General features: G+C 38.1%; 1 protein-coding gene across 2 annotated transcripts; it reads left to right on the forward strand.

Moving 5' to 3' along the window:
- Nucleotides 1–809: 809 nt before the first annotated feature.
- On the forward strand, nucleotides 810–20,180 carry LOC124271390 (probable glycosyltransferase STELLO1). Of its 2 annotated transcripts, none has more exons than XM_046706532.1 (4): nucleotides 810–877; nucleotides 12,709–12,866; nucleotides 17,422–17,541; nucleotides 18,114–20,180. In XM_046706532.1, the coding sequence occupies exons 1-4, from the start codon at nucleotides 824–826 to the stop codon at nucleotides 20,059–20,061; spliced, it is 2,280 nt and encodes a 759-aa protein (XP_046562488.1). In that variant the 5' UTR covers nucleotides 810–823; the 3' UTR covers nucleotides 20,062–20,180. The 2 variants fall into 2 exon arrangements, with proteins under 2 accessions (XP_046562488.1, XP_046562489.1); XM_046706533.1 differs by lacking the exon at nucleotides 810–877 and adding an exon at nucleotides 12,314–12,388.
- The last annotated feature ends 4,789 nt before the right edge of the window (nucleotides 20,181–24,969 follow it).

A 24,969-nucleotide genomic window follows, 5' to 3' on the forward strand; every position in this document is an offset into this window, starting at 1 on the left:
CATTGTACCCTTGTGGGAAATGTGAGTGACATTTGGTTCACACAATATTAAATAGTAACGATAAATAGTGTTCACTTCATTGGTGGCTTATAATGAAACACAGTCAAAACACTTTCCAAAATATTTACATTGTGGTACATTTACATTTTTTAACGTCAGTTTAGCTAATATATCTAAACATTCTGCTAATGAGTATTAGCAGTATTCCAGCATTATCACGGCGGGGGACACCCGAAATGGTCTTCACGCATTGCACCCATGTGCACATAAGGGTTTATAGGTTATTGTATGGGAAATTCATGCATTTTGCCTACAATTGTCTTTGTCAAATACGCCCAGAGAGCGGAAGGTCGCGGGTTCGATCCCCGACAGCGTCATACCAAAAGACGTTAAAATATGGCACTTGTTGGTCCCTGCCTGGCGCTCGGCATTAATGGGTACAACAAGGACTGGTCGGCTTGGAGTCAGTATAATGTGTCTGAGTAGGGTATTCATGCTACACTGCGGCATGATATCTCAGTGGGATAGCACTATAAAAACCAGCTTCAGTCTGGGCTAGTACAAGCAGCCGCACATACACATACACACGCATGCACGTCGTCATATGAGCGAAATATTCTCAAGCGCAACGTTAAACCCAATTTCACCTCACCTTTGTCTAATAATATTTTGCTTTATGTGTCTTACAAATTACTATTATGCTGTTAGTGGTTCGGTTACAAATTTAAAGATGTAGATGAACTTACCAAGAGAGCTTTTGGGCAACATAATGTCCGCACTTTAAATCACAGGCAGCAAAATAAGAGGTACACCGGTGAAATTAATGTCTGAAGGTGTGTGTGTTTCCTGTTCCCGGGACACATCAAGCAAACTGATTGTAAGTAACATCATTTACATCATGGTTATAAGGTTAGGTTGAATAGCTGCTTTCAGACCACACTTATCTTCTATATCCTCTGTAGGTCACTTCAGCACATACGGTTGATCCTACATGTATCAAGGTTGATCGTACATGTACAGCTGAATAACGAGTATCCCACTGGTAAAATGGCTGTCTGCTTAACCGCCGAGACTGTTGTTATCACAATGGTCGATATCAGAGTCACTGCGTATAGATCAATGTGGCCCTGTGCGTTCGAAATTCCTAAATTTAACTATCAAAATATTTCACAGAACCCCTTCCTAGTCTTTAAATCGTCTCCCATGGTCCCCAATATGATGATCTACCTTCATTTGTTCAGGGGCGGATACAGCTTTTGAGGGTGGGGGTGGGGGGTGGGGGTGGGGTGGGGTGGGGGTGGTGGGTTTTTTTTTTTTTTTTGTTTTTTGCACACTTCATTTCCACCTGAGTTTCAATGGTCATTTAATAAACTTTCAGGTCAAAATGGGGGGTGCGCACCCCTGCATTCTCCCCTGGATCCGCCTAAGGTTGTTGGTGACCTATAGCCCGGTTTTTATATTGCATTGTCCTGTATTGCAATAAATGTTTTAATGCTTACATACTAGTTTTAACTTTCTATCTGTGATAACCTAGTTGTTTTACTGTCCTTTGTTGACAGATTTTAAGAAATAACTTTTATTTATTATTAAAGTATATATTGTTATAGTCACGTTACGGCTGCAATATTGCCGATGTGACTCTAAACCTGTACTTACTCACTTTAAATCGTCTACATTTTTCAATTCAGAGATCACGAACTAAATGAAGATGTCTTAATAGTTTCGTTTGTGCATCGACGTCAAAGGCATTGAAGGGCGAAAAGGAGTAACGTGATAGTGAACGATGTGTGATTTCAGAATTCTGTCAAAGCATTTCAAGTGCTAACTATATGGATACAGCACTTAGAACAATCAATGCATGCAAAAACATATTTCCACATTCAAGCTATATCTCTGTCGAGAGCAAATATAGCAACATCAGTGTTCCCATTGAGACGACACGACACCACTGCAGTGTGCATTGAACTTACAAAAGCGACAGAATTCTGTCCACATTCATACTTCTGCAAATATGAAAATCAATCCACAAGCACACAATCAAAACGTTTTAAAACTTTCAATACCAATGTAACTTGAATTTATATAAGAAAAAACGCAACCCCAATTAATCTCCGCATGTTCCTTAATTCCATTGACTCTTCAGGTACACCAAATTGAAACAGACCAATTACCCATACATGTGTTCATCTGGTAGATTTAGATAAAATTACAAACACATAGTACACCAATTTGTTTTCACCATACTTCTGTTCTTCTGTGTGACACGCAGCAGGGGCGGATACAGCTTGTTGAGAAATGGGGAGTGCACACTCTTGAGAAAAGCCCACCCCCTCCCCCCTTCCTCTGGATCTTGTTTGCTTGTGTTTGCTTGTATGATAATGCATATCATGTTCTGACTTAAAATTGCTATTATATGTTGCACGGGAGCGGTGTTGATATAAGCTAATACAGTTTGTTCGCCAGTCCCTATTCATCTATTGAATAGAAAATGTTTAAACCCCGTTCATACAAAATCACAGCCAAGATCAAATGATGCAATACTAGTGTTTTCTCAGAGCCACCACCTTTGGTTTAAGTTTCCCCGATCTATCAGAGGTTCATACAATTTAACACGTATACTCAGAAATGACCGGCAGACAACCTGCTAGCTCATCGTAATTCCGTCTTCCCATTATGTTTCTATATATTATAATCAGGGTCGAAATGTTTAGCATTGTCATTGTCAACAAAACAAATATTGTCCGTAGTACAAATAGAAGTCACAATTATAAATAGTAGTCACCCTCAACAAAGAAATGCAATCCTTCATATGAATAGTATTCACACTTATGATTCGTTGTCACCCTCAACAAAACAAATGTAATCCTTCATATGAATGGTATTCACAATTATGAATCGTTGTCACCCTCAACAAAACAAATGTAATCCTTCATATGAATAGTATTCACACTTATGAATCGTTGTCACCCTCAACAAAACAAATGTAATCCTTCATATGAATAGTATTCACACTTATGAATCGTTGTCACCCTCAACAAAACAAATGTAATCTTTCATATGAATAGTATTCACACTTATGAATCGTTGTCACCCTCAACAAAACAAATGTAATCCTTCATATGAATAGTATTCACAATTATGAATCGTTGTCACCCTCAACATAACAAATGTAATCCTTCATATGAATAGTATTCACACTTATGAATCGTTGTCACCCTCAACAAAACAAATGAAATCCTTCATATGAATAGTATTCACAATTATGAATCGTTGTCACCCTCAACAAAACAAATGTAATCCTTCATATGAATAGTATTCACACTTATGAATCGTTGCTACCCTCAACAAAACAAATGTAATCCTTCATATGAATAGTATTCACACTTATGAATCGTTGTCACCCTCAACAAAACAAATGCAGTTCTTATTATGAATAGTATTCACACTTATGAATCGTTGTCACCCTCAACTAAACAAATGCAGTTCTTATTATGAATAGTATCCACAATTATGAATCGTTGCCACCCTCTACAAAACAAATGTAATCCTTCATATGAATAGTATTCACAATATTGAATCGTTGTCACCTCAACAAAACAAATGCAATCCTTCATATGAATAGTATTCACACTTATGAATCGTTGTCACCCTAAACAAAACACATGCAGTTCTTATTATGAATAGTACTCACAATTATAATTAGAAGTCACCAACAACGACACAAACATAGTGTGTACAGTTTCCACTATATTAGTCCTCGTCATGAATAGTGGTCAAATCAGCAAACCAAATTTAGTCATCTTCATGAATTGTGATCAAATAAACAAAACAAATGAAGTCCTCTTCATGAATAGTGGTCAAATAAACAAAACAAATGAAGTCCTCTTCATGAATTGTGATCAAATAAACAAAACAAATGAAGTCCTCTTCATGAATAGTGGTCAAATCAGCAAAACAAATTTAGTCCTCTTCATGTATTTTGGTCAAATAACAAAACAAACGTAAGTCGATTTCCAACGTGTGTCAAAGGATGTGATAGATAGTGATTGGTGATGGAATTGATACGGGTATTTGACTTAAGGTTTACACTGTTTCGACGACAGTTTTATGCATAGTAACCTTGTTATAAAGCTTGTAATTCTGGACTCGAAAGGACTTTACTGTCTTGGGATGCGTTCTATTTGTCTGCGAGTTTAGGGTTGAACATACAACCTGACTGAGACTGAGGTTTGTTTTCTATCAAAATTTCATATATTCAGCATTGAAGAAGCGACAAAACCTTTTCCACACCCAAAATATCTGTGTTAAAGCAGAGGCAAATGTAAAAAATTCGTTTTGCTGGCTCGCTCATACAGGAAATTTTACGAGGGCAACCCCGCATGCACTGATTCTCCTCCTCCTCCTCCCCTCCCACCAGACACACACTCTCACATTCCTCCCCACCCCTTCACCCCACCCCACACACATTCTATATACCCCGAGTATACTGCTTTATAGCTTTGTTATGATTGCATAACGACTGACTGCACAACCGTCTAACAAACACCGTTCCCATGTCGTCCAGGTCGCTGCACACACACGTACTGCTTGCTGAAAGCAAACTTCACAGCAAAACAGGTCCCAATAGTGTGACAGCGTATCCCAATATTCGACCACTGTTTTCTTCATATCCTAACTATTTCTACTTGGATTTGGTTTATTCAGTCCTTCATTAGTCCCTACCCATTCTCAATAGGGTTCAGATCTGGGCTGTAGGTGGGCGGTTTTAATCGTGGCTGGACCAGTTAAGTAGCTAAACAGCATTTCCAGTGTGTGCTGGCGCCTCTAGTTCTCTTCACTCTGTACTTGAAACCCGGATACAGAAGACTTTTATCAAGAAGTTGGGCCGATACTACCTTAAATCATTTTAGTCGGCTGTCCCATATCAATTGCTTAGCAAATAGTACTTGCAGTTCTTGAGGACTAAGTGGCTGAGGATATATCAATTCTGTATATATAAGGTTAGTTTGGTTTTAGCTCATGCTTTAGTATGTTTAAATATGTCTGTGTATAAGTTATATAAATTATAGTATATGAATTTAGGTAATGCATTGCTAAACATATTTCTCGGGTAACTTGCAAATTAAATTGCAAATTAGCGTGAGTTATTAACTAGTCGTTCATAATTGGTATAGAAGTATATTTATATGTTGAGATATTGAGTGACAACGTATGGCAAGATTATTGAACATATCCTTTAATTGTATCGCCCATTTCCGGTTGTTTATGCGACATCATTTTTTACCATTTGCACGATAAGACAGTTATGAGTGGGTGAGTATGGTTTTATGCCAAGGCCGGGTGGGACAACTTGGGAATGGCCAGCGAGTCCTAACTTGACACATAGAAGGAAGCGAGCTACAAAGACATATTTTATATCATTGGAAAGATCTCGAGGAGATGAACTCAAAAAGTTCATGTGCCAGTGCGCGCTCGTGTTCATAAGCTCACAAATGGGTTCTGAAAATGCATTTCTGCAGAAATTACTGGCAGAATTAATTTTTTCCGCAGAAATTTCTGGCAGATTTTTTTTTTACCGCAGAAATTTCTGGCAGAATTTTTTTTTCCCGCAGAAATTTCTGGCAGAATTTTTTATTTCACTACCAGAATTATCTTAATTGAAAAATATTAGACACCATTTTAGGATAATTCAAGTTGGAGGGGATAATGGTTCCCAGAAGTAGATCGCCGCACAAATCTTACAAGGCATATTTTAACATCTTATCAAGACGTAATGAAAATAAAAATAATATGGTGATTTTTTATACATCTTTTATTCACGTTCTGTATAACATGAGTTTCACTGGACGAAGTTACAGTCATTTCATGTTAGACATGAGCCCTGTTGCCAAATGTTTCAGAGATAGATCCTCTCGGAGAAATATGTGTCCTATATATATATATAAATATTTGTCAGGGTTGAGATTGCGATCTGATCGGAGATTCTACCAGTAGAGACTTCGCAGTCTTTACCAGTATCCTACTAGTAGAGATTGAAATCGGATCCGATTCTACCAGTACAATTTTCAATTCAACTGGTAGAAACCCTGATTGTTCTGTAGGCAAACAACACTTTATTTGCTGAACAATAATATTCATTTGTTATGCATGTTATTTTAATATGTGAAAAATGTAAAGAAATTCAAATAATTCCATATCAATGTATCTCACTTTAATACAAATTGCATTAATTGATAATGTCCTAATCATGACCATTTTGTTGATACAAACTATGGTTTCACATATGAAAAAATCATATGTAGGATCAGAATGGAGCTTCCACTGGTAGAGATTGCAATTGCATAGGTTATTCTATATACATGTAATAAGTTTCTACCAGTACAGACTCCGCTTGCAATCTCTACCCTGGCATATATATCATCTCTCTATATATACATTGTATATAGTTTAGGTGAATGAATTCATGTATTCAAATCATTGAACGCTTATTATTAGCATATATTCTGAACAACATGAAAAACCCTCAGTCTTTTCCTATAAATATAAATGCATTCAATATGTTTGGACACATACTAGATACATAATAACAATATTTGATCATTTACATATTCCTAGAAATGCCTCCATCAACACGCCCAACATGACCAGCGTACCGAACTGAGATGATAAACAATACCTAAGCGACAATGTATCACTGTTCAAAGTGACAATACCCGAGAAAATCTAATTATTTTCACACCTGATAATTTGTTGTTTATGGGGCTTTCCCTACAAGCGGCCACCGTCCCGGTTCGGTTGTCCCTGGTGGCCACAGCAATTAACAATTGCGTAATCCAGAGAGCGGCCACTCAGGGGAAAACACCAAAACAATGTCGGGTGGTGCCGGCAATACAAGTCTTTTGGGTTCTATCCAGTAGGTTTTATCGGTTCAGTTAAACACCAGATGATGATATTTTGTTGATTGTAGGAAGACATTAACAGAGAACTTTGTAAAGAAACATACATTGGGTCCGCACAATTAAATTTCACAAGTTATAACTTTATAAATATTCTCTTTCATGTATTCAAAATACTTTTTTTCTAAACGTTTGATAGTTTATCCATGTATATTGTGGTATTACACAAATAGGATATTAAGCAGCATGCGCAAACATATTTAAGTCATATGTCTGCACCCCCAAGTACTTACAATGTCATATCGGAAATATTCATTGTCCTGCAGCAACAACAGGTGTGCATTGTCTGCCGATTTCAAATAACAATATCAACCGGCATACCATGCAGATTGTATGTGGTACAGGAAAAGGTAGGCAACGGCTCAGTGTCCAAGCAAACATATGTTGCTGGGTAATCTATAATTCATTGCAAATGACAAAACTCTATTAGAGAGGGGGTAATCATAATTATCAAAAGGAGCAGGTGCCCACTCTTTGCACAGATCAGACTTTACAGGGAATAAGTAAAACAACATGTAGGCGTGCATCAAAGGGATTAACAGCAACAACTATAGGATAGGGTAATAAAGCAGTGACAACAGGGGGAAGTCAAATGTCCAGGAGGTAGAAAATATACATGGCTGGAATGCTCTGCTAAGTTGTTGCTATCAGTTCATTGTATGCAGATGGGATGAGATATCCTTCATCTCTGTTGATGGAGGGCTTTTGTCCGCGGATTTGAACTGCTTAATCCATGTTGATGTATATATAAGTCTGCTACAGCACCTCAGTCTCGCTTGACAACGGTATAATAATCTATACTGAAACGCCGCATCCTATATAATATAGACGTTGTCATCCATGAAGCGAAAATGTGTTGAAAGAACGATATGAATGTAAGTCACTATGGTGGTGTGCAAATCATATGCGTTTAATTCGTGATTGGTATATTTTCTCATGATATTATTGTATGAATAATCGTTTCCTTTCACACTCGTATTACAACACAAATCATAAAATAGATAAGATCTATATATTATGATCTCGGTAGCAACAGCATGGAGCGTGTTGTTCAGTGACAAAACAATGTGAAAATTCATCGAGGAGATACTTTGTCCTTAACCACCTCAGCATATATACTATACTTCACGGCAATGACGATTTATCTCCTTTAGACAATGAAAACCTTATAAAATCCGTTCAGAATTATATAACTGAAACTAACCGCTTTACGGAATTCAAGTAACAACCTATAAACATAAAATGCACTTGGTGTCTTGTTCTTTATTATCTTTTGTTTTGATTCATTCATTAATGTCCCAATGTCTGCTCCATAGAATTAAGTCAAGATAATAACGAACTATATGCGGAGAAGCATTGACATAGGCCATATGGCCTGTTTGCTAATCCTATTTCCATTTTGTTATGTCGTGTATTATGAAAAATGTAAACATTAATGGCAATTTTAAAAAATACTGTTTAAATCACAATACTGTATAAATCTCGAACAACCTCTGCGTTTTGCAGGTATATATCGTAGCTCTTTCCAAACTCATTCATCAAGTTTCATTCACCATTTTATCTAAGAAAATTTTGATACCTTTTCGATCGAACGTAGACATTATAGTTTGTTGGACCACTGACTTCAAAATACTGACTTTATGCATTTCATTTGTGCAATGGTACATTATGTTTAGCACTATCTATGTGCACAAACCAGCCGTTTCAACACATTACCTGAAGAGAAATTTTCATAAGCAAGTTTTTCTCTTTTACTGATCCAATGTATAGGTTGTTTATTGCAACGGCAGTGTTAGGTAAACAAGAGATGTGGATGAATGAATCATTAGGACTGGTATATTTTCAAACAATTTAACACGATATTTTGTGGGAATCCTGGGTGACTAACATCATTTCAAAAAATCAGTGGTGACTCGACATTCACAATTGTCTCTAATTTCCCAGGAATGCGACAGCAAAATTGCTAATAAAAGCATACGGTCTTTTTGATAGCAACTTCTTGTTAATTGCATAGAGCAACGTTTCTGTGTAGAGTTCTCACACCATGTTCAAGCTAACGGTGACAAAAACCAAGTGATTAGAATGATCGAATGCTGTGACAAACATCGTGTACTTGAATAACAAGGGATAGATAATTGGACGAGGCCAGGTGGGAAGTAAGAACAATAAATAGCACAGCCATGAAGCCGATAAGCAGGACAGATTAAGTTGTAAAAACAGTCATAAAAAACGGGTGCTGATTGAAGTCTATAGCTTGGTCAGCTCTTCGTAGGCTATGGTATGTAGTACCCTTCGTCAGTCACTACATTCACAGCGCTCGTCACACGTTGCTTTATGCAAAGAACAAGAAGTTGCTATTAAGAAACCGCATGCTAGAATGCCAATGAAACATACAATCATAATTGCTGTTCATGACGTTGTTGTATAATTTGTATATATATATATATATATATATATATATATACAACCTACTTTATCTGACCTCGTACACCTGAAACATAGTGTATCGAATAGGTCCAACACAGAACTGAACCAAAACATCTAATGTCATGATTATATGAATTGCTTAAATTCCTCAAACCGGTCTTTGAGGTAATAACAGAAGTGTATATAGTTTTACATTCCTGATCATAAATCAGTTATTGTCATTCTGATGCAAATACCCCAAACCCAACAAGATCAGATCCAGATCAGTTGATCACACTGATTGCTAATTACCTAGAATAAACAAGAAGTGGCCCACACGCAGGTGTCTCATAAATTATCTGATACAGGTGAAAGGACGGTCAAATACACACTCTCCCAAATAATTAGCCATTACGAGTATTTACACAGGATGGTATTTGTTGGGATCGTTTATTACTGCTGTCTAGAACACATGTTTTCTACCCGCATTACGTTATTACACAACATAATGCAGGATTTGAAGAAGTGAAACATTTCAAGTTTTATACAATATGTATATACATGCATCCCTGTCTCAGTTCACAACATTATAATACTGTAATCAGAACCCTTGACTTAAACACTCACCTACTACCTATGGAAGATTCGTTCTGTTAGTTCATTCCCGGGAAGACGACAACTGTGATGTTTAAAACAACAAATCAGTGGAGCATGCAAGGATTTTCAAGTCGACTGCCTCTGGAGAACAACGGAGGTTCTGTGTGATTTTAAGCAGATGGATGATAATAAATTGTTAACCGGTAAATAATTGAAATACTCCCACGAACCATTATTTACACCTTAAAATACATATGACATTTTTATCCGTGACAAGTTTATCGATAACAAATAATTTATATACATTTGAATGTCATCATTCAACTGTAGAAACAGTTTAAGTGCAGTTCTTATCTAGGCACATCCATGCTATCCGCGATGCAGCATTGTGTTTGCGGCTCACTCTAAACATGTATCCTATCTATACAGAGACACCTTCCTCCACGTGAAGTTGGAATGAACTTGCACTCTAACTGCTGATTTGCCATTTCGAAAGTGATGCATTGAATTGCGGATAAGCAGGATATATACCCATAATAACTAGTGAGTAAATATCAACAAATAATATAGTGAATTAAAATCAGTGTCAAAGGCAATCAGTAGTAGTGAGTTGAAATAAATCATTGTCAATCAATAAGCAAACAAATAATTAGTGATTTAAAATCAGTGTCAAAGGCAATCAGTTAGTCGTGAGTTGAAATCAATCAATGTCAGTCAATAAGCAGTGAGCTGATACCAATGGAAATCAACAACCAGTGAGTTGATATCATGTTCATATTACAATGTGAGTTGATATCATGAAAATGAACACCGATTTCGTTATGCAGTTCAGTTTATAGTATAACCCACCTCACTAATCCATTACAACAACATGAGTCTACCTCGGCGAAACATCAAAGGATTTTCACTGTACATGTAATACCAAATGTCGTCTTAAGGGGAAGACACCTAATCCTGATTCGATTATTGCAAGACTGTTTGAAAAACAGCTTCATTGTGGTTTCAAGAGTACACATCTGCCATATACAATTCAGTGTTCCATTGTACAGTTCGAGTGACTATACAAACAATAGAGATACATAAACCATACCAAAGGGACAACGGGACTCATGTCAGAGATGAAATGACTGCAACTTAGCAGAAACTCATGTAATACAGAGTGTGAATAAACGATGTATAAAGAAATCATCAAATTATTTTTATTTTCATTTCGTCTTGATAAGATGTTAAAATATGCCTTGTAAGATTTGTGCGGCGATCTACTTCTGGGAACCATTTCCCCTCCCACTTGAAGTTGTTTACAGGAGAAAACAACATCATTTGAAGAAAGTCCATATTGAATTATCCAAAGATGGTGTCTAATCATTTTCAATTAAGATAATTCTGGTAGTGAAATGAAAATTTCTGACAGGAATTTCTGCGGGAAAAAAAAATTCTGCCCGAAATTTCTGCGGTAAAAAAAAAATCTGCCAGAAATTTCTGCGGAAAAAATTAATTCTGCCAGTAATTTCTGCAGAAATGCATTTTCAGAGCCCATTTGTGAGCTTATGAACACGTGCGCGCACTGGCACATGAACTTTTTGAGTTCATCTCCTCGAGATCTTTCCATTGATATAAAATATGTCTTTGTAGCTCGCTTCCTTCTATGTGTCAAGTTAGGACTCGCTGGCCATTCCCAAGTTGTCCCACCCGGCCTTTAGCCGTTTTTAGCAATATTCTAGCAATATCACGGCGGGGGACACCAGAAATGGGCTTCACACATTGTACCCATGTAGGGAATTGAACCCGGGTCTTCGGCGTGACGAGCTAACGCTTTAACCACTTGGCTACCCGGCCGCCCCAGACAGTTATAATGACTAAGTACTAACTGCTGTGTAGCTGCCAGTTCATTGCCAGTGGTACTTTAGGAGCATATGTTGTATATATTGACTTTATGTCTTGGCAATTTACTGAGACAGCAATGTTTTGCCTCCAAAGTATACATTGAAAGTTGACCAGTTATCTTTTAGAGTTTAACTTTAGCTACTGTTCCCTTTATATAATATTAACGTTTAATTCTGAGATACTATGCAATAAGGCTTGTGTAATTAATCCGTCACATGTTTTAGGAGCACTTTTATATACAGAATGCAGAGACGAAACTGACTTGTAAACTTGGTTAATTAAATAAAGAGAAATAGCTCTCGGCTCACATCCCAGTAGCTCTTTCTGTGGTATTCTTCAAACCAGAGCCTTGTTTACATGTTTATTTAACACATGTCACTCGGGCATGTTTGCATTTACATTAAAGGACATGTCACGCTTGCATGTTTGCATGTACAAATAGGGGCATGTCACTGGCATGTTTGCATGTACATGTAAGGACATGTCATTGGCACGTTAACAGGTTCAAGTAAGGACATGTCACTCTGGCATGTTTGCATGTACATGTAAGGATATGTCACTAGCAATTTTGCATGTACATCTAAGGACATGTCACTGGCATGTTGCAAGTATATTTAACATGTCACTCTGGCATGTTTGCATGTACATTTAAGGACATGTCACTGACATGTTTGCATGTACATGTGAGGACATGTCACTAGCATGTTGCAGGTATATTTAACATGTCACTCTGGCATGTTTGCATGTACATTTAAGGACATATCACTCTGGCATGTTTGCATGTACATTTAAGGACATGTCACTGGCATGTTTGCATGTACATTGAAGGACATGTCACTCTGGCATGATTACATGTTTGTTTCAGGACATGTCAACCTTAGAGAGGAAGCTGCTGTGGTTGATTATGTTGGGAGTTTGCTCCACGTCTGTAATGCTCTGGATGAATCACAGACATCGTTCTCCAGTGACTACCGATGCATCCTTCTTATCTCGACATCACACGAGAGGACACAGAAACTCTGGGTAATAAGAATTATATTATGATAAAAATATTTGATAAAAAATGGTTGTTGCTCAGACGAATGAACTACAGAGATGAATAATTTTCTATGACAAACAGAACCCAACTCAAATTTTAAAAACACAATTTGTACTTGGTGGAAGTCTATTAGTACAGAAAATATTAAAAGACGTTGTCTTTGCATTTACCATCTTGGCAAGGTAACCAATGACGTTAAAATGGTCTGCAAAGCATTATGATGTAATATTTTTCCAGCCAACAATTGATCAAACTGAGGAATATCCCCAGTGGAAACCAGTTTGATTGAGACAAAATATTGATATTAAAATTTAGACCAAGGGTTATTATTTTATTTTTATTTTTTCATTTTTATTTTATTTTTTTTAATTATTTTTTTATTTTTTTTATTTTTTTATTTTTTTTGGGGGGGTATATTAGTTCCCAAGATTTTAATGTCATATTTACAAAAGTGATGTACAGACAGATAGATGATGTACAAATATTATGGCAATATCATGTTAATACACATTAATACGTCAATAAAAGAGAAATATGATATCAGGTAAATATGGATACATTTTAAATTCATCAAAGTACTGGGAAGAGAAGGCACCATTTATGATTGAAATGTTCTATTTTATTATTTTTTTTGCATATATGGTTTTCCACAAACAATATTTCTTTCAGGGTTTTTTATAAATAGAGTTATGTTTCGATGCGTCTTCTTAATACTGCATACGTAAATGTGTCTTTTGCTGCAATGATGATGTGATTTAGTAATATATTTTGATGTAGAGTACCAAACCAAACAATACGTTTTGATAATAGCAATGGATGAGGGTATAAATTGTTAAGCCAAATTTGTCGGTTTTTCCAAAAAGTTTGTGTCTCCTGACATTCCCAGTACACATGACAAACACTCTCATTTAGATCATTGCAGAAACAACATAGACTGCTATCAACCTTTTTCATTTTAAGCAATTCTCGTTTTTGTATAAATAACACCTTGTAGAAATCTATATTGAAAATCTATAAGTTTTGTGTCTTGCAATCCTTTTCTGTATATTGTAAATATATTTTCCAATCAAAGTCTATTTCAGGAAATAACAGCTGCCATATATTACAAATATTTGGGTGTATATCATTGGAAATTAGTTTTTATCCTAAAAAGTCATGCAGCCTTTAGATGTTTTTACTAGATAGATCTGGCATTGGTTAATATTTAAATCCTTGACTGGTATTAAATGACAGTGGTTAAGAGATTTTTTCCAAGAGTCAGGTAATACATGCAGTAAATATTCATAATCTAAAAAAGTACCTTTGATACCATATATTTCTTTTAAAGATTCTATTGACAACAATCCAGTTTCATCCCAAATATCCCTAACATTTATAATCCCTTTATCTGCCCAGTTCTTTATGAAGTTTAATGAATTTTTCAAATTATGATTAAATCATAATGGTTGGGATAGAATTTCATTAATGTTATTTGGGTCAATATAATGAGTTCTTTTGTAGAATAGTTATGAGTTTTTAGCACATCACGCCAAAAAAGATTTTCAGTCTTAATGTAAGTTTCAGAATTTGCTCCAACATTAAATATGTCTTGGAAAGGTATATTGCATGGATTATCCTTATCACCTCTTTTGAAATACCGTCTTAAAGTAGATAATTTCAAAGTGTCTATAAATGTTTTTGTATCAATCATTCTCAAACCTCCTTCTCCATAGTTGTTTTTAATTACATTCCTTTTTTATTTTATCATTCTTGCCATTCCAAATAAATTTTAAAAACATTTCTTTCAAGGGACGTGATAAATTCTGTTGGTGGGTTGGGCAAGGAATTGAAATATGATCCAATTTGGAGATTGCTAGAGTTTTTATTACTGTTATTTTACCAATAAGTGTTAAATTTCTTTTTCTTCAAGATGCTAAGAGTCTATAAATTTCCTCCAGTCTCTTTCTGGTGATCATTACCCATAAGTCTTCAAGATCTGGGGTAAATTTAATACCTAGTACATCAAATTCACCAATTACCAATTCCATTTTCAGATGATTACATATTTTATCCATAGATTTAGCTTTTGATCCAATCCAGATTGCTTTTGACTTATCTAAATTAATTTTCAAGCCTGACATTTTGTAAAATGTATTAATTGTGCCAATAGCAGAGTACAAACTCTTTTCAGTTCCATCAAGAGAAAGTTCAGTATCATCAGCATATTGATCGGGTTTATATTCTTTATCATTAATGACAATTAATACCTTTGCTGTTTTCATTATTTCTTATCATGCAACCAAGAATCTCAGCCACAAAAGGAAAAGATATGGTGATAGTGGGTCTCCTTGTCTACATCCTCTTTCATTTGCAAAGAGGTGAGGTGAAATTGGGTTTAACGTCGTGCATGCGTGCATGCGTGTGTATGTGTAGGTGCGGCTGCTTGTACTAGCCCAGACTGAAGCTGGTTTTATAGTGCTAGCCCACTGAGATACCATGCCGCAGTGAAGCATGAATACCCCACTCAGACACATTATACTGACTCCAAGCCGACCAGTCCTTGTTGTACCCATTAATGCCGAGCGCCAGGCAGGGACCAAAAAAGTACCATATTTTAACGTCTTTTGGTATGACGCGGTCGGGGATTCATTTGCAAAGAAGTCGGATAGATTACCATGTTGGATAACACAAGATGTTGTTTCATAAGTTAATATATTTATCCATCTTATCATTTCAGGGCCAAATTCAAATTGGTGTAAAACCAGGTTGATAATATCTTTTGAAACAGTGTCAAACGCTTTTTCAAAATCAATCAGAATCAGCAAACCAGGAATGTTTTGTTTCTTTGTTTCAAACATTATATCATATTACAATCTTGTATTTTCATTAATAGTCCTACCCGGTGTGAAACCAGTTTGGTTAGAGTGAATACGTTCATCTAAAGTAGTTTTTAATCTATGTGCAATGCAGGAGCTGATAATTTTATAAATAGCATTGAGTAAAGTGAATGGCCTCCAATTTTTAAGTAATGGTCTATCTTTTTGGGATTTTGGAATACAGGTAATAACATCCCTTTTCATATTCAAAGACATTTCATTTTTGTTGATACATCTTTAATATATCTATAAATCCATAGTTTTAATTATTTCCCAGAAAAGTTAAAGAAATCAATAGGAAATCCATCAATCCCACGACTTTTATTATTCTTCATCCTGTAAACAGCATTGCTAATTTCATCCAAACTGAGTTCTCTTTCAAGATAGTCACTTAGTAGAATTCGGTTTCGGATTTGTATTCCTTTCAATTCATCACTTTTAGTTTCTTCAATTTTTTTTTTATATTTTGATAGTTCACTCAAAAGTTCTTCATCGATGTTTTGAAAGTTTTTTTCGAATACAGTAGTATGTTCGAATAGTTCGTCTGTATTTGTTACTTTCGTTTGCTTTATGTAGGATGAAAAAGATATGGTCGTTCCTCGAATTTTCATTAACAAAGTGTCCAGAAATTAGGAGTTAGAAATTGTAAGTTTAATATTTTCAGTGTTTTTAAAGTCATCAATGTTTTCTGTTGAGTATTCCTGAACAGTGCCATTTAAAATAGTGAAATAAGTTTCCATTTTCAGGATTTAAGACAAGGAATTATTGAACTTCGAATACCCATGTCCAAGTTCCTGGCTAGGGTTTGCTTGTTTGTTTGTTTGTTGTTTATTCCAGCTATATGGTGGCGGTCTGTAATATGTAAATAATCGAGTCTTGACAATCCAGTGATCAACAAAATGAGCATCAATCTACGCAAATGGGTTACGATGACATGTATCCCGTTAGTCGCCTCTTACGACAAGCATGGGTTACTGAAGACCAATTTTTAGTCGAGATTAGACAAACTGGTAGTTAAGAAATGAACAGCCCACCTTTAGAGCACGCTTCACACAATCAGCTAAATAAGCCTCTGAAACACACCATAAACACAATATAGTAGCCCAGTTGTATGACTCACGAACAAGACCGGTCAAAATTCAGTCAACACAAGTTCTAGCGATAACACATGTTTCCAGACCGCCTCCGTAGAGCGTCCGCCCGGAGAGCGAAAGGTCGCGGGTTCGATCCCCGGCCGCGTCATACCAAAAGACGTTAAAATATGGTACTTGTTGGTCCCTGCCTGGCGCTCGGCATTAATGGATACAACAAGGACTGGCAAGGGTCGGCTCGGAGTCAGTATAATGTGTCTGAGTGGGGTATTCATGCTTCACTGCGGCATGGTATTTTAGTGGGCTAGCACTATAAAACCAGCTTAAGTCTGGGCTAGTACAAGCAGCCGCACATACACATACACACGCATGCACGTCGTCATATGAGCGAAATATTCTCAAGCACGACGTTAAACCCAATTTCACCTCACCTCATCTCATCACATATTTCCAATACTCGTCACGTTCGATAGTGTTATAATATGTTTAATATCGATTTCCCAAATGGGACGCGATGTATCTTCATTTTAGTTGCTGCAATATTACTAAAATCGTCATCGCACCTGAACCTTTTACACCTGGTCATGTTTCAGAAACCGATGGATGGTGGTGTCCCTCGATTCCGTGTACCAGAACGACGTGAGTTACCTGGATGACGTCATAGATTGGAACATCGTGATATCAGGAGCCCAGCCTTACCTGGATGGGTGCCGGTCTGTAACGTTTCACGTCAAGATTGTGCAGTGGAGTGAGTGAGTGAGTGAGTGGGTGGGTCGGTGGGTGGTTGGGTGAGTGTGTGAGTGAGTCCTTAACGCCGCATCAGTAATTTGACAGCTATTACAGTTTCTTTGAATAAACGAAGATGACATGAATGGTGTAAAATATCTTTGAATGGCTTTAAGAAGTGATGCACAGAAAGGGGAAAATTTTATGGATGTCACCTTATCAAGGAGCAAGAATCTTTTCCGAAATTGAGTTTTCCTCATATCACAGAAGTTAACATCCATACAATGTCCCCCTTTATGTAAATGTCGACTTGACGCATAATATATTTTTCTGCAACTACAAACATTATTATCTTATTGCTGTTCAAACTATTAAATTGATGGATATTATTTCAGGATATCACACTGCACTTATCTTCATTCTAAGAACATCAAAGATCTTCCCTTCACCATTGTTCATTAATGGATTATATTTCAGGAAACCACGCTGCACCTACCTTTATCCTAAGAACATCAAAGATGTTCCCTTCACTACTGTTCATTAATGGATTATATTTCAGGAAACCACGCTGCACCTACCTTCATCCTAAGAACATCAAAGATCTTCGGCTCTACTCAGTACGTCATATACAGGAGAATGGTTACCCCTTGAAGAACATAGCCTACCTCTATGCAATGTCGAAATCAGCGGAGGTTATCTACGATTTGGAATATGGCGTCAAACCCACTGTTCCAATGCACAACTTCATCTACAGTGATCACACTCATGGCCTAATATACGCCGGCAACACAATATTTAATCACTACAAACATTTTGGTCAACCGTATTTATCACCAGTTGCATTCCCAACATCCATTAAGGAGATGCAGTCCAGATATTACCAGCTGTGCTATGTCCCAACACCTCCAATACAACAAGGCATCACTACTGGGGAAACGCCTCTTTACCATGACCAGAGACAAAAAGTATTAAGAATCAGCAGAGGAAAGACTCTGGATCTTCAGTTTGATACAATGGCACCTCCTGCGTTTGTCCCTCGGGGAAGATTTTCTGTAGTTACATCCGGTAATACACTTTTTACTCGTGATGCATTCTGGGTAATGCTTCTTCCGTCTTCAGGAGACTCAGTATTGGATGGTGTGATTCGAGGCTACATTTCCCAGAGGTTGCTATGGGAGACAAATGGTTCAGTTGGCCATATGGGTGTTACAGCTCATAGAAACCACAACCCACACATTAACTTCAAAGATAATGACATTCTGGTGTCAAATAAAGCCGATCTTTTGGTGAATGCACTGGAAACGTGGACATGTGATCATTCAAATTCACTTCACGAATGTTTGAGGAACCTTGTCCGACATGTTGTCAGTAAAGATATCCTAGCTGAAGAAAATGTTGCATCACTAGAATCATGGATTCAGGATTTAGACAATATGAATGTCCTCCCCGATTCCAAAAGGATATATTCCAATAAACAATATAGTAGAGACCAGAACTGCACCAAGATTCACTTTACACCGAGTCAACACAATCATAAGATATACAATCTGACGTCAATGTCCGTGGTAGCAAAGCTACCCTGGGACAACATGCCTATCTGCCCTGAAGCTGATGAGGTTAAAGAAGCGCTGAGAAGCAGATCTCCCGCGAAGTACTTGTTCACCGATGTGCTGCTGATTGTGGAGATAAACTACCCACAACTTTACAGCGCTACTCGGACCGTAGAGCCGTTGTATAGGAGATACTTCCCCAATATACTCTTCTGTGGTCCGAGTATGGAATCTTTCCATGAACACAGCAGTGATGAGTGGTCCCATGTGGAAGGCATAACAGAAGGTTGGCATTACATGTACGATTGTATTGCTTTTGCTATGAAGATGAACTACCGAGCCAAAGGGTTTCTTCATATCGGCGATGACACTTTTCTACAAATTTGGAATCTTCATAAACTACCGCGAGATCACGTGTGGTTTAATAACCACCTGCAAGCATTCAACAGGAGCGTGTTGAACTCACCCTGGAGGTGGTGGAAGGAAATGGAAGGTAGAAGGAACTATGAACAGGTGCTCCAGGAACTGAAGGAAATATCTCAAAGAGGAGCAGAAGGTGCTGACTTGGCCAACCGCTTTTTCACAATGTATGTTCAGAACAGAAAGACTTTGGACATGATGTTTGGATCTACGTGTGATTTCTATTACGTACCAAACAGATTGAAGGACATGTTTGTGTTCCTCATTTCATTATTGAAGAAGTATAAAGTGATTATTGAAGTGGGGGTTGCTACAGTTCTTCAAGGAATGGATAGACGGGAAAACATCGAGTACGTTCCTGGAAAGCTCATCTTTGGAGACGACAGGAATAGAGTCCAGGAGCTGTTTATTTCGGATGACTATTTCTTTCATCCGATGAAATTTGGGCGTTGGTTGAAAACTGATGACGGAAGGACATTTTTCTGTGAGAAACTCCTTCCTTTGATGGAGGGAAGTGTTCAGTTTTCTAAGGATTAATCCGTTCACGAGTAGCACATACTATCCATTAATTCATTATTGCATACTACCCCGTGAAGATCCGGGTTAGAATGAACCTTCAGTAACCCAAGCTTGTCGTACGAGGCGACTAACGGGATCGGGTGGTCAGGCTCGCTGGCTTGGTTGACACATGTCATCGGTTCCCAATTGCGCAGATCGATGCTCATGCTGTTGATCACTGGATTGTCTGGTCCAGAGTCGATTATTTACAGACAGCCGCCATATAGCTGTAATATTGCTGAGTGTGACGTTAAACAACAAACAATCAAACCTAAGAAATCCAAAACCACCCTTTGGGGTATTTGCATTTAATCGCAAAGAAAAGTCGGGTGTCGAGGTGATCCTGCTAGGAACCCCCATGTCAGCTCACAACTGTGTTACATGTACAATGAAGCCGTGACAGAGCCGGGCAGGACAGTTGCCCAACAGTATACGTCACGCGTCACTGGCCGCTGGAATATTGCTGAGTGCGGCGTAAAACTAAACTCACTCACTCAGTATTGTATACTACTCAAAAGTTGTTGAAGCATATACGTTTCCTTTTTATTACATACAGGCAACCCACAGACATGGTTCATCACACGTTGATCCAAGTTGTTATCGAAACAAAGTTTAAACCATTAAACGAAAGAAGGCGCGTCATTAAACTGATAAATATTTACAAGATGATTGAATTTATCGCACCTGATTACCTTTGTGACCTTGTTCTTAAATCTGTTAAAACAGCCAATATAATCTCCGTAATAAATCCAAGCTACAAGCAAAAATGTGTAGCACTAAAATATATGATCCTTCCCACGTGACACAATTTACATTTGGAATTCTTTACCTGATAACTTCCTGCTCGCTAACTCAATTCGGCGGATTCAAATTTCTGCATAAAAATGATGAATCAAATAATTATCTAGATTTGAATATCGCAGTCGATTTCTGTGAGATCATACACCGGCGACTTTAGCTCGGCTGTAGTTATTTAAACGCGGATAAAGTACATTTCTAACAACCTTGAATGCTCTTGTGGATACCACAATGACAATATTGTTTATTATCTTTTTACATGTAAGTTATACACTGCTGTTAGAAATAATACCTATTTCTATGTAAATGGCCACAACATCCAAAGTGTGTTATATTGAATACCTCAGGCTACAAACAATGTCAATAAGCACAAAATAGAGTCCCGGCATCAATACATCTTTAAGACTAAACGATTTGATAATTTTTCTCGACCAATACATGTACACAATTGATGAAATGTACTACAAGCGCAAGGTGGGCATATATGATTTAATCTGTCGTTTTTTGGTTTTTTATCCAGTTCTTGTGTATTTTGTTTGGATGATATATATATGGTGAGGAATTAATAAAAGCAAAGTTTTGCTTCTTTACCTAATATGTTTAAACCACATGGCTCATTAACTGAGAAACGAGTGCATTGAACCTTCCTTTTTAGTGATGGAAGAAAGTCATGCCAATGCCACACACTCTCAACGAAGCAGTCATTACACAATACTATGACTGGTTTCGAGATCGGAATGAGCGTGTGAAAGATGCCAAGCAAAAGTGTGTTCAATACGAATGTACCATAACGGAAGTAAGCGGGTGATTATTACAAGAATCCATGATAGTCCACGCAGATGCAATTGACATGTTGGATGCACTGAAACATGTACTGACTGAGTTTGGTTTTACGCCGCTTTTAGCAATATTCCAGCAACATCACGGCGGGGGACACCAGAAATGAACTTTAGAAGATAAAATATGTTGTGTACACGCTATCTTGAAAAAACCCTCGAGAACTATATTGTCAGCATCTACCAAGACAATAAAAGAAGTATTCTGTTCTTATTATTATATTTCTGTTTGTGTTTATGTATGTATATTAAAACCTTGCCATGGTTTCTTACATTCGGAACACGTGAGTTCTTGCACAAGAAAGAATATGACTTCAAAGAAAGCTTTGGAAGTCAGTAGATATATAGTTCTCTGTTCAGCACTAGGGAGCACTTGGATTCCTCATTCCTCACTAGCACCTGGATTCCTCATTCCTCACTAGCACCTGGATTCCTCATTCCTCACTAGCACCTGGATTCCTCGTTATTCCTCATTCCTCACTAGCACCTGGATTTTTCATTATTCCTCATTCCTCACTTGCACCTGGATTCCTCATTCCTCACTAGCACCTGGATTCCTCATTCTTCACTAGCACCTGGATTCCTCATTCCTCACTAGCACCTGGATTCCTCGTTATTCCTCATTCCTCACTAGCACCTGGATTTTTCATTATTCCTCATTCCTCACTTGCACCTGGATTCCTCATTCCTCACTAGCACCTGGATTCTTCATTCTCACTATCACCTGGATTCCTCATTCCTCACTAGCACCTGGATTCTTCATTCTCACTATCACCTGGGATTCTTCATTTCTCACTAGCACTGGAATTCTTCATTTCTCACTAGCACCTGGGATTCCTCATTCCTCACTAGGGTCACCTGGGATTCCTCACACCGTTCAGCACCTGGATTCCTCACTATTCCTCATTCTTCACTAGCACCTAACATTCCTCATTCCCCACTAGCACCTGGCATTCCTCATTATTCCTCATTCCTCACTAGCACATGGATTCCACATTGCTCACTAGCACCTGGGATTCCTCATTCCTCAATAGCACCTGGGATTCCTCATTATTCCTCATTCTTCACTAGCACCTGGGATTCCTCACACTGTTCCTCATTCTTCACTAGCACCTGGGATTCCTCACACTGTTCCTCATTCTTCACCAGCACCGGGGGTTCCTCATTCTTCACTAGCACCTGGAATTCCTCATTCTTCACTAGCACCTGGGATTCCTCATTCCTCACTAGCACCTGGGATTCCTCATTATTCCTCATTCTTCACTAGCAGCACCTGGGATTCCTCACCTGGGACACTGTTATTCCTCATTCTTCACTAGCACCTGGGATTCCTCACACTGTTCCTCATTCTTCACTAGCACCTGGGATTCCTCACTGTTCCTCATTCTTCACTAGCAACTGGGATTCCTCACACTGTTCCTCATTCTTCACTAGCACTGGGATTCTTCACACTGTTCCTCATTCTTCACTAGCACCTGGAATTCCTCATTCTTCACTAGCACCTGGGATTCCTCATTCCTCACTAGCACCTGGGATTCCTCATTATTCCTCATTCTTCACTAGCACCTGGGATTTCTCACACTGTTCCTCATTCTTCACTAGCACCTGGGATTCCTCATTATTCCCCATTCTTCACTAGCACCTGGGATTCCTCACACTGTTCCTCATTCTTCACTAGCACCTTTGATTCCTCATTATTCCTCATTCTTCACTAGCAACTGGGATTCCTCATTCCTCACTAGCACCTGGGATTCCTCATTATTCCTCATTCTTCACTAGCACCTGGGATTCCTCATTCCTCACTAGCACCTGGGATTCCTCATTATTCCTCATTCTTCACTAGCACCTGGGATTTCTCACACTGTTCCTCATTCTTCACTAGCACCTGGGATTCCTCATTATTCCTCATTCTTCACTAGCACCTGGGATTCCTCACACTGTTCCTCATTCTTCACTAGCACTGGGATTCTTCACACTGTTCCTCATTCTTCACTAGCACCTGGAATTCCTCATTCTTCACTAGCACCTGGGATTCCTCATTCCTCACTAGCACCTGGGATTCCTCATTATTCCTCATTCTTCACTAGCACCTGGGATTTCTCACACTGTTCCTCATTCTTCACTAGCACCTGGGATTCCTCATTATTCCCCATTCTTCACTAGCACCTGGGATTCCTCACACTGTTCCTCATTCTTCACTAGCACCTTTGATTCCTCATTATTCCTCATTCTTCACTAGCACCTGGGATTCCTCATTCTTCACTAGCACCTGGGATTCCTCATTATTCCTCATTCTTCACTAGCACCGGGGATTCCTCATTCTTCACTAGCACCTGGGATTCCTCATTCCTCGCTAGCACCTGGGATTCCTCATTATTCCTCATTCTTCACTAGCACCTGGGATTCCTCACACTGTTCCTCATTCTTCACTAGCACCTGGGATTCCTCATTATTCCTCATTCTTCACTAGCACCTGGGATTCCTCACACTGTTCAGCACCTGGTTGCACCTGGATTTCTCATTATTCCTCACTCCTCACCTGGGAAGCGCCTGCGACTCTGAAGTCGCATCCACGCCAAACGCAGTTGGGGCGAAACGGGCTTACGCTACACCACAATAGCAATTAAGGTACACTTGAGAGGAGAGCCACGCTATTCTAGAGTCCTTTTGAGTCGTGCAAACACAGATACGACACAAGTAATATTAACCCTTCAATTGTAATCTCAGTTTTACATTGACATCCATCAGGGGAATCTGTTGCCACACAATAATAATCAAGATATATTTGAGAGGAGATCCCCGATACTCCAACTATAGAGTTACGAATTGAAGGGGCAAGAAGTAGCCCTGATACGTCGCGTTGTAAACATTAAAGAAGTTGTAAATTCATACCAAACGTTGTTATTACAACACGCTTAGTTTTAACCCGGTTTCACACACCACCAGCACACGTAACACACCACACGTCACACGTCACACGTCACACACCATACACCACACTTCACACACCACACACCAAAAACCACACACCACACACACTGCGTAGGCAGTCCCAAGTATGGTGATCTACCTTCAGTTGCTGGTGATCTATGGCCTGGTTTTTTTTATAGTGTATTGTCCTGATTAATATCAATATCACTTTTAGAGATAGATGCTAGTTTTAAATTCTTGTTTCTGTGATATTCTAGTCGGTTTTAAAATATTTTTAAGGAATGGAGAGTTAAATTCTCTAGAACTGCAAACGTTGCTCTGC

Source organism: Haliotis rubra, unplaced genomic scaffold (genome assembly GCF_003918875.1).
Source record: "Haliotis rubra isolate DU_JTF1 unplaced genomic scaffold, ASM391887v1 Scf16, whole genome shotgun sequence".
NCBI classification, from domain to species: domain Eukaryota; kingdom Metazoa; phylum Mollusca; class Gastropoda; order Lepetellida; family Haliotidae; genus Haliotis; species Haliotis rubra.